This window comes from Cynoglossus semilaevis, chromosome 16, assembly GCF_000523025.1.
Source record: "Cynoglossus semilaevis isolate Cse_v1.0 chromosome 16, Cse_v1.0, whole genome shotgun sequence".
Lineage (NCBI taxonomy): Eukaryota > Metazoa > Chordata > Actinopteri > Pleuronectiformes > Cynoglossidae > Cynoglossus > Cynoglossus semilaevis.
Window position 1 is genome coordinate 346,126 of NC_024322.1, and position 10,410 is coordinate 356,535.

The window sequence follows — 10,410 nt, forward strand, 5'->3', positions numbered from 1 at the left end:
CCTGTGTTTCAAATGGAGCTCATTGACCTGCAATGCAACTCTGACCTCAAAGCCAAGTTCAGGGAGATGAGTGGAAAAGCAGACAAGCATGGGCAATTTTTGAGAGAATTGCCCCCCCAACATCCCTGAGCTGAACTTCAATAAGTCCAAGTACAGGTCTTAGACTTACTGATGATCATCTTCAAGCCATACTGAGGGTCTCAACTGCTTCCTCTCTCAAGCCAAATGTGGTTCAGATTTGTGAAAAGAAGCGCTGTCAAGTATCTGGCAGCAAGGAGTAGGCAAGAGGAGCCATGTTCAGAAGAACCGTTCATGATTTTCACTCAATGTTCCTTTCATGTTCAAAACACTCCATGTTCAGAAGAAATCATTAAAACTGTTAACATTTGAGGACTTTTTTTTTTAAACTTTATTGTGGAATCCCTTATGCGGCCCACCCTCACCCAGACTCTGCCTCCAGCGGCCCCCAGGTAAATTGAGTTTGAGACCCCTGCCTTATAGTCTTATTTTATGTTGAACGTGGAAGAATGGAGATAATGTATCAATAAATGTTACATATTTTCAATGTGTGTGTTTTTAACCTAAACTGTAGCAACCTTTAGATTACCGGTATGTTTTGTACTATAGATTTTCTGTTTGTTTTTTGTGGGGGTAAAGGCGAGATACGTGTATGGTTCTTGGTTTAAAAAAAGAAAAAAAGAAAAATATTGCTGCTGTCCCACATTGACCCACTCAAATCTGCTACTTGTCCCATATTTTGTGGGACAAGTAGCTACTCCCAAGCCGTTCGCTGATAAGAGTCGAAAATGCACAAAGTTTACGAGCTTCGAATCCGCCCTCTTTCTCTGCCGTACCTGCCGTATTATTTCTGATTATGACTCGACTTCCGCTAGGTTTAGAAATAAACAAGTATTTCCATTCACACAAAAGATGATATTCAATTATATTGAAATGAGTGGAATAACGATTGTAAGACGAGTGTCTGCTGTTGTATGTCCCAGAACGCATTATTATTACATTGTTTGTCAAGTCTGTATTAAACAAGTAGCTCTCTGTATTACTAAGTGTCCTTGAAGTAGCTCTCAGTTTCAAAAACGTTAGTGACCTCTGGATTATACTATGGCAGACCCAGTAGATGTGGACAGTACTCTTCACGTAGGAAGAGTAACGTAGTCGGTCAAGCTTCAACTTGTACAGTATGTGAAGCTGTTTCTGCCGTTAAAGTGACCTCCACTACAGAAACATGGCTGTCCCATGACTTCAATATCAGAAAATAAGAATCAGCGACAGACACTAGGAATAAACCGATTTAACTGTTGTTAAAATTAAAAAAAGTTCGATCTTACCTTATGACTCTGGATACATGTCAGCTTTCAAATAAATGTAACTCGGCCGTTTGGTGACTTGACAGTCACTTACAGTTAGTGTTTCCGATATGAACAACACGTGGTGGTGCGAGTTGTTTTGTTGAAGGCACCGGAAATATAACGGACAGGGTGTAGGCTAAGCTTCTTCCGGATGTCAGCCAGCTTTGTTAAGGCTGCGCCAGCTGTTTTAATAGTATTAATAACACATGTCGGGTATTGCTGCTGCGGATTTAGCTTCGTGAGTGATTCAGCGCTGCTGCAATGGACTTTTTGCTGTGGCGGAGAAAAGGAAAAAAAAAAGGAGTTCTGCTGACGAGCGAAGACAGCGAAGGAGATGCTTCCTGTGTTTGAGAAATCCGTAGCCAAATTCGGAAACATGGTGGAGAGATCAGAACGAAGGGTCTGCGATCAGATGAGGCTGCTCGATGCCGAGCTGAATCCCAAAGTCGAGTTGCTGAAAACAGGTCAGTCCTAATGTACAAGAGGAGGAAACAAAGCAATGAGCTAATCTGCTATTTGCTAGCAAATGTGCCGTAGACATTGCGTAGTTTCGTTACGGATCTTGAGAGTTCACGGCGACGACTTCGACCACCCTCGATGCATTTTGTGATGTTTTTTTTTTATTTTTATGAATTGTTCTTACTGGTGTATACAAATAAAATACACAAACAACTATTGAAGTTTTTGCTCATTATTTGTAAAAAAGAAAAGGAAAGAACTGCAGATTTGACATTTAGATGTCTTTATTTGTTTTAAACAGAATAAACACAAATATATATAAGATACATAAAGATTAAAAAAAAATCTCCCAAAAGCTGGTATTTCTGTCAATGTGGATAAAGTGTGAGATACTGTATGAAACCCCAGGTTATTGTAAATTTTTTTAAAAAAAAGTATATCATTTAATAACTTCCTTAAATTCAGGATGTCAGTATCCAGGTTTTCTTTTTACTTTTTCTAAAATTTCTACAGTTTTTTGTATGAAACCCCAGGTTATTGTAAAAAAAATTTTAAAAAGTATATCATTTAATAACTTCCTTAAATTCAGGATGTCAGTATCCAGGTTTTCTTTTTACTTTTTCTAAAATTTCTACAGTTTTGTAACAGAGAATATATATCCTCAAATATATATTTTTATTGGGGCAGTAGTGGCTTCGTGGTTAAGAAAGCGGAATTGGATCAAAAATAAGATGCTTGTCTTTTCGCCACTCGCTCACTTTGCTCTGTGCTGTTATACGTATAGGACGTTGCTGTAAAGTTTGTGCTCTTGTGTTTGGTGAAAGTTTACCCTAATTTAACGCCCTACGATGCCTCCTAGATGCTCTGATCATCTTCTCAGGCTTCTGTTACGAAACCCAAACGAGGACGCTGACACCGATGACCGTTAACAACCCTTATTTTTCTTTACAATAATGTTCGCTCCTGCGCTGTGCCCGGCTTTTATATATACGGTACGTCCGTCTTGGCCAGTATACACTCCTTTGTTCACTCTCCTCTCTCCTCGGTCCCGGCTCCTACTAATATAAGGAGAGGCTTGATTACTCCAATTGCGCTTACATGCGGCCGGGGCTGCACCTGCGTCGCCACTTCCGTGCTTTCCTTCCTGCCACTGACCGCTAACTTTTGCGCGCCCCCACAATGTTTTTCATGGTGATGTATTTAATTTACATAATATGTAAATTAAATACATCACCTATACATAATATGTATGTCTTATATTTCCATTACACAACTCTACTATGCATATAATTGTGTGGGAATACACAGTCTGGGTGGGTGTTGATAACATTGTGCAGGAGGGTTCGTAAAGGGTAAATATATATACGTAAATAATATAATAACTATCTCGCCTCTCCTTCATGGATTTTCCCTTTTCATGGTCGGTCTTGGAACGCAACTCCCGCGATAGGAGAGGGATCGCTATAGTTCACTTTCTTTTCCTTTGAATTTTCACCCAGATTTAGGGTACAGGTGTAAAAATGTTGACGGGAAGTTTATAAAATGCACATTGCTTGAACAGTATGATCCTGTACTTTTACAGTAAAAAGAAAAATAAACCCAAACAAAGACTAACCCCCCCCCTGTCCTCCTTGGCCAGACTTGTGAAGAAAGCAGGACAAATAAACCAATGGTGCATAGTTCCTGGAGTGATGCAGGTAACAGCTGGAAGTCTAGGTTTTTTTTGTTTTTTTTTCTATAAAGTTTTTCTTCTCTGTCCTACAGACAACCAGCAGTGTTGGGTAGTTAAAGAAGAGGCTTCTCCTTTGGCAATAGAGTGGAAGCTTGGTGTGCACCAGGATATGCAAGAGCAGCTCCGCATTAAGGAGGAAAGGGAGGAAGTGTCTGTCACCAAGGAGGAAAGCGAAGTCACTGTTCTAATGGTGAAGAGTGAAGAAGATGAATTGAAACCTGGGACGTCACAGTTTTGTTCTCCGCGGAACATGGGCCTACGTGCAGATTTTGGACCAGTTAGTGACGACGAGACTGAGGACGGTAAAGAAACGTCGGCGACTGAAGACAGTGAAGATGACTGGAAGGAGATCAATGAAGCACCAACTTTAACGAGAATAAAGAGTGTCAGCAGTGACTCAAGCAGCGAGAAACTAAGTTGTTCTGAATGTGGAAAGACATTTGCCTGTAAGTCGTATCTATTTAGGCACAAGGTTTCTCATTTTGAGGGGAAACCATTTAGTTGCACTGTTTGTGGAAAAGGCTTTCTCACAAAGACCTGTCGAGGCAGACATGAGAAAATTCACACTCAGGAGACTCAGTTTGTGTGCACCAAGTGTGGGAAACAATTCATCCACAAGCATAGTCTGATGAGGCATGAGAAAATTCATACTGGGGAGAAACCATTCAGTTGTTTTGAATGTGGTAAACGATTTAACGTTAAAGGAAATCTGAGGAAACACGAAAAAACTCACTCAAGTGAAAAACCCCACAGCTGTTCTTTTTGCGGAAAAGAATTCAGTGATAAGCCCTATCTGAAGTTGCATGAAAAAATTCACACAGGAGAGAAACGGTTCAGCTGCTCTGAATGTGGGAAAAAATTTACTCAGTGGGGCCATCTTAGAGCACATGAGAAAAGTCACCTGGGACAAAGACTATTTAATTGTTCACTTTGTGGAAAACGATTTATGCAGAAGAGCAGTTTGAAATCCCATGAGAACATCCATTCAGGAGAGAGACCATTTGGTTGCTCAATTTGTGGTAAAAGGTTTGTCCAGAAGAGTGGTCTGAAGTCTCATGAGAAAATTCATTCAGGAGAGAAACCTTTTAGTTGTGCCAAGTGCGGGAAAAGTTTTGTTCAGAAAATCCATCTCAGGTCTCACGAAAAATTCATTCTGGAGAGAAACCATTCGGTTGCTCTGAGTGCGGAAAGAGGTTTATTCAGAAAAGTCATATGACATCACACCTAAAGACTCATGTTGGAAATGTTTCTTCAGAGACTCACCACAGTCAGAATAAGGGCAGTGTTCAGGACCGGAACAAATGTGTTAACGGTGCTGGTTCTGGGTTAATAAAAATGCTAGTTGATGAACCGTTCGAGAAGGAAACCTTAGATAAACTGGTTTATTAGTCAGTGATGAATTAAATAAATAGTGTTTTCAAATTCATACTTCTGCTTTATATTCATACAGAAAAGACAACTGTCTACATACTGATATTTATTCTGCTTTCTCAAAAACAGTTTAAACCTTTACACCTCTGTATTAAAGTTGTATCTGTTTATGTTGGTTTTTTTTTTGTGTAAACATCTGGTGATACACCTTTTCATTATCACCAATAATCCAATCTGTTACCAAATATGTTGTTCCAATATTAACACTGTAAATGAACCTTATATTCAACTAAATTCAAATGTATTCAGCAGGGCTTGCAAAAATTATGAACAATTCCAAAATGGACAATTACAGTGGGAATAACAAATGTTTGGTCCCCTGCTGAATTTGTTAAATTACTCACCTACAAAGACATTAACAGACTATAATTGTTGGTGGTTGTTAATTGATTATGGCAACAGACAGAATGTCAATTGAAGATGTATAAAAAAAACCCCAATGTTGTAAGTAAGAAAACGTTCTGCATTTTATAGAGTTATATAAGTATTTGATTCCCAGGCAAAACATGAAAAACAAACAAAAAAACAAGATACCAAAATATAACAAAATAACAAAATAATCAAGATCACCAGACATCTTATTTTATAATCTCACAAGTAGCTACACATTTTTTTCTAAATGTTGTGATAATTTTGCATGGTATGTTTCAGATTTATTCAATTGAAAATGTAAATGTGAAAATATGAATTTTCCCCATGTACCACTAGAGGGCGCTACCACCAGTGGTACGCGCAACACAGTTTGAGAACCACTGGTGTAGAGCATTGTTTCCCAAAGACAGTGAATGTTAATTTTCTTTGGTCATATTTATGAATGTTGAACCAATTGGATTGATTAGTTCATGGTTTTTTTGGTAATTCATTACAATCATGATGACGTGATAAGTTACCTTAATTAATCTTAACGTCATCATCATCACGGTTTAGCAAAACTACAGGCAGCAAAACTGTCCTCCATTAGAGGACAGCGTTTCATCTTCCAGTTGTTGTTGTTTATTGTCATTAATTAAAATATGTATTTTCCCAGTTCGGCATCTATCACTGCATCTATGATGTTGATATGAATCTAAGAAAAAGATGTTGAATCTGTAATTAATTGAATTACATTACTCGTGTTACTAGACTAGCCCTATCTCTAACATGTATTTCCCTTCCATCTTCCAGGCACTTGTTTTTTTTTCTTTTCTTTCTTTTTTTTAAAGTCGAACAAATCATCAACTACCATTTCCCTTTGGGATTCTATAGACACTGCGTTAGTGTAGTGACGTCATTAAGGTCCACCAGATGGACTTTTTCCATGCGCACTAAAATCCCTTTTCGTGTGGAAAATGTAAGGATTTCATTTTCACAAAAAGCCTTTATTCACGGATTGGCTAATGTGTATGTCTGCTTCAGAACTAACCACCGGTGAGACGTTGCTCTTATTTTGAAACCCCTGACAACAGAAGGACTACAGTTGGTTGACGCTAACTTGACCCTGCCTCTAGTTGTATTAGTTGTCGCAGTTAGCTCGACTTAAAAGCTATACGTGAAATAGATGTTGCAGCAGGAGATCCTCGGCGCTGTCACTAAAAACATTCAGCTGCGAGTAGGCAAAAGAGAGAGAAAACGGTTGCAGTTCGCGAGCTTGGAACATGAAGACAGAGTGGCAGAAGCAGAGCAGGAAGCTTAATGCTCAGCTGATGCCCGAAGTCAGGCTACACACCGCAGGTCAGTCCCTGTTCTCTCGAGACCGAGCAACAAGAGACCGCAGCAAGGCTCATGCTAGCTAAGTTAATGACAACAGCCGCTTCTGCGCGCAAACCTAGATATAGATGAGGCAAACTGTAGCCCCACGTCAACTGTACCGCCATGTTGATACGGGCAAGAGTAGAGAGCATTCCAGAAAGCTGGAATCTCGAGAACCTTTACTTCGAGTGTGCTAGGTGCGAGCCTAAACCTTTTCAGGTGAACGAAGTCCAACGTGATGGACGCCTGACCGATAAGATAACGTTTAACTATATTTGGAGAGACCTGCGTGCGTCATTTTCGCCTCTATAAATGAAACGAAGGTAAACATTGAATTAGAGGAGGCACACTAACAGTTCATACTTTATTTGCGTTATTGCTTAAACCTCTACGTCTAAATTATTTTCACATAACCAACTTAATTACCACCAAACTTTGTGTCCACATTGGTACGCAGTTTTCCATCTTATGGCAGTGTTCATTTATTACCGATAATGTCGTTGCGCGCTGCGGGTTTTAACAGTTGCGTGGTGTTGGGGAAACTGCTTTCCTCACAGACAACAGAGTGCAGTACCATGTTTTCAGCACTAACATATTAATAATTTGAACTATGAGGAGCACTGTGTTACACATCATCAAATGCTCTCTCAAAGAGAGAGAGGAGTACGAGCACAGGTGACCAAGGCCCGCCACAGTCTTGTTCGGAACCACCATAGACTTTAACCAGTGTGTGTGGTGCACCAATCAGCATCGAGCATATGTCAATATACACAATATACAGGTATATACATTTGTAAAATGCCCTGCCTCTTCATGTTGTTTCAAAGAAATTATTAATAATTTGAACTATTACTAATACTATATATTGACGTTAAAATAAACGACATTGCGTTAGGAAGAAAAACAACCCCGATAACGATTCTTGCCAATATGAATAATATTTCATATTCATTTGATATATATTATATATATATTCATAATTATGCTAATATTGGTAGGTAATATCCCTACTTAAAGTCTTTGCTTTTTCCTGCAGATGAACAGCAGCTCTTGGAGATGAAACAAGAGGTTCTTCCTGGGCAAATGGAGTGGACAACCAATGTGGACCAGGAGGAGGAACGCCCCAACATTAAAGTGGAAGAGGAGGAATTGTGCATTGAACTTGAGGAACCTGATATAATTATGGTGACGGTAAAATGTGAGGATGACAATGAGATTTCAGAGGACAATAGCCAAACAGAGGATATAGGACCAGAACAAGCCAGGAACTCAAGTCCAAATAAAGAGTTTGCACCAGTTAGTGAAGATGAAGAAATTGAAAAGTCATCCGAGACTGAAGGGAGTGATGAAGATTGGCAAGACGCGGGTAAAAATTCAGGTTCGAACATAGTGACGAAAAAGAAGGCCCGCAGTAATAGGAGATCTAGCCCTAGTAAAAAACTTAGTTGTTTTGTTTGTAGTAAAAGATTTGCCTACAAGTCCTTTCTCCTGCGACACGAAAAGACTCACTTAGGAGATAAACCATTTAGTTGCTCCGAGTGCGGGAAAGGATTTAATCAGAAGGCAAATCTGAAATCACATGAACAAACTCACACGGGAGAGAAACCATTTAAATGCACAGAATGTGGTAAAAGTTTTTCCCGAAAGTCATATCTGCGGATCCATGAGAATTTTCATTTTGGGGAAAAACCTTTCAGTTGCTCTGAATGTGGGAAAGGATTTCTCAGCAAGAATTGCCTGGAAAGACATGAAAAAATTCATACCCAAGAAAAGGAGTTTGATTGCTCTATGTGCGGTAAAAGATTCATCCACAAGTGTGACCTGAGACGACATGAAAAAATTCATACTGGAGAGAAACCATTTCGATGCTCCCAGTGTGGTAAATGTTTTACAAGCAAGTCATACTTGCTACGTCACGAGAACGCTCATTTTGGTCAGAGATTGTTTAGCTGCTCTGAGTGTGGTAAAGGTTTTCTTCAAAAGATTCATCTGACGTCACATTTAATAACCCATGTCGGCGGCATGTCTGTTCACGTTGGCTCCGAATAGTGATTTGTGATGAAACCTCATGTATGTGTTGAGTCTTGCCAGTAATTGCGTCTCAAAGGGCTGATTTCACACAGTCCTTTTTAACAGCTTATTTCGGAGTGCTGACATCTTAAAGCATATAAGCCTCTACAGTGGACGCCTGAGAATCCACTGTAGAGGCTTATATCCAACACTGCCATCAAAACCTATTCTTATCATAGAAAATGACATTTCAATAGCTGTCCACTGTAGTGACCGTCATGCGTGAAAGGGTTAAAAGCAGAGGTCACATTTCGTTGTGTGTGATGACAAATAATTCACTTTTACATAATGCAGTTTCAGACTCTGTTATAAGTTTAAGTAACATGCCAAATGTCAAACGGGCGCCATGATTAACTGAGGTCAATCTGCACAATATCAAAACTTCTAAAATAAGTTGAACCAAAAACTGTCAAATATATGAAATAATAATAAAAAACCTGTACGATTTAAATATGCATTAATTTTTTTAAAAGTGCCGTGAATCACCAGATCCTCAAATTTTCTGATGGAGCCTGAAACATCCCCGGTTATACAATATATAAATATATAGAAGTCGTTAATTAACATCAAGTTATATAATGCTATACCAATCTTATACAACTGATTCCAACACTGTTTCAGTTTATCATCATTCGAAACACTCAAAACATAATAACCTGTTCTGCAGGTTTAGTTACTTTTCAGATTGCTATTTTACAAATCCATTAACAGCATGACTTGCACCTGTTACCCATTGTGCCTTTGGGGCACGACTGCCCCCCATCAATGAAAAGCTATCAGTGAAAAACCGTACTTTCTGCCGCTCCTTGAACATTTGTTTTTCCGCATTCATGGCTGATTGGAAATTTTTTTTTATTATTATATACAAGTATATAATATAAAGATGCACCTGTTGCTGTGTGTGGCTCAGTGCAATCACAAGTGAGGGAACGCTCATCGCTAGTTGTGTGAATGAGAGTGTGGGGGGGGGGGCGCTAGTGCATGACATGAATGTGAGTGAGACGTTGCTGAAAGGCTGTGCCTGTGTGTGTGTTTTTGTTTGTTTTTTTTTGTCGATCATGCAAGAAACCACTTCAAACTAACATTTAAAGCCACAACTAGTCTCTTTTGTGGCTTGTAATAGGATGTGCCAAGTTAACTGCGTTACTCGCAGCTGAGACAGTAGCACTGCTTAGAGCTTTTTCTGTTATATTTGTTCAAGTAATAGCTGCTTTAAGTGCGCTCTTGACTTTGGTGACATTATAATGTGAATTTCAAAGACACGTTCATTTGCTATTGCAGTTGTTAACGTTTCCTATTCCTAAAAACATGTTTTTTATATTATTTTATACTATGAGAATTGTATTTTCCTTTAATATATACAGCACATACTTATCATTGAATTTTCTTTTTATTTGCATAGTAACAAATAAAATAAGATTGATGTGATTTGGAATACGTGGCCTTCCTATCTTTTGTTACTATGTCGTGGGAGAGAACATCAAAATGTTCACACAAACACTCCATCTATCTGCTCCTGACCTGCCCCCCCAGGCGGAGAAAATACATACATATATGCATAGGTAGTAGAAGATGACTGCAAAAGCTAAAAAGAAGAGAGACCAAGAGCTGTTTTCAATCCCT

General features: G+C 39.0%; 2 protein-coding genes and 1 pseudogene across 4 annotated transcripts in view; 2 read left to right on the forward strand and 1 right to left on the reverse strand.

Annotated features, from left to right (window-relative positions):
* Nucleotides 1-1,483, reverse strand: part of LOC103391504 (tumor necrosis factor receptor superfamily member 14-like) — a 4,881-nt gene extending 3,398 nt beyond the window's left edge. Inside the window, exon 1 of the mRNA XM_008327788.3 lies at nucleotides 1,347-1,483. The gene's annotated coding sequence lies outside the window, so the exon portion shown is untranslated. The remainder of the gene's footprint in view (nucleotides 1-1,346) is intronic.
* LOC103391535 (zinc finger protein OZF-like) lies at nucleotides 1,478-5,555 on the forward strand (annotated as a pseudogene).
* Nucleotides 5,556-6,150: 595 nt separating this feature from the next.
* LOC112488267 (gastrula zinc finger protein XlCGF7.1-like) lies at nucleotides 6,151-10,222 on the forward strand. Of its 3 annotated transcripts, none has more exons than XM_025063605.1 (2): nucleotides 6,151-6,699; nucleotides 7,754-10,222. In XM_025063605.1, the coding sequence occupies exons 1-2, from the start codon at nucleotides 6,624-6,626 to the stop codon at nucleotides 8,764-8,766; spliced, it is 1,089 nt and encodes a 362-aa protein (XP_024919373.1). In that variant the 5' UTR covers nucleotides 6,151-6,623; the 3' UTR covers nucleotides 8,767-10,222. The 3 variants fall into 3 exon arrangements, with proteins under 3 accessions (XP_024919373.1, XP_024919375.1, XP_024919374.1); XM_025063607.1 differs by lacking the exon at nucleotides 6,151-6,699 and adding an exon at nucleotides 6,724-7,040; XM_025063606.1 differs by lacking the exon at nucleotides 6,151-6,699 and adding an exon at nucleotides 7,336-7,498.
* Nucleotides 10,223-10,410: the final 188 nt, after the last annotated feature.

What these genes read in the sequence shown, in the direction of transcription:
- LOC112488267 (XM_025063605.1), top strand. Translation starts at nt 6,624, where the DNA reads ATGAAGACAGAGTGGCAGAAGCAGAGCAGGAAGCTTAATGCTCAGCTG. An exon ending in AGTCAGGCTACACACCGCAG is followed by an intron (nt 6,700 to 7,753) that starts GTCAGTCCCTGT and finishes TTTTTCCTGCAG; the next exon opens with ATGAACAGCAGCTCTTGGAG.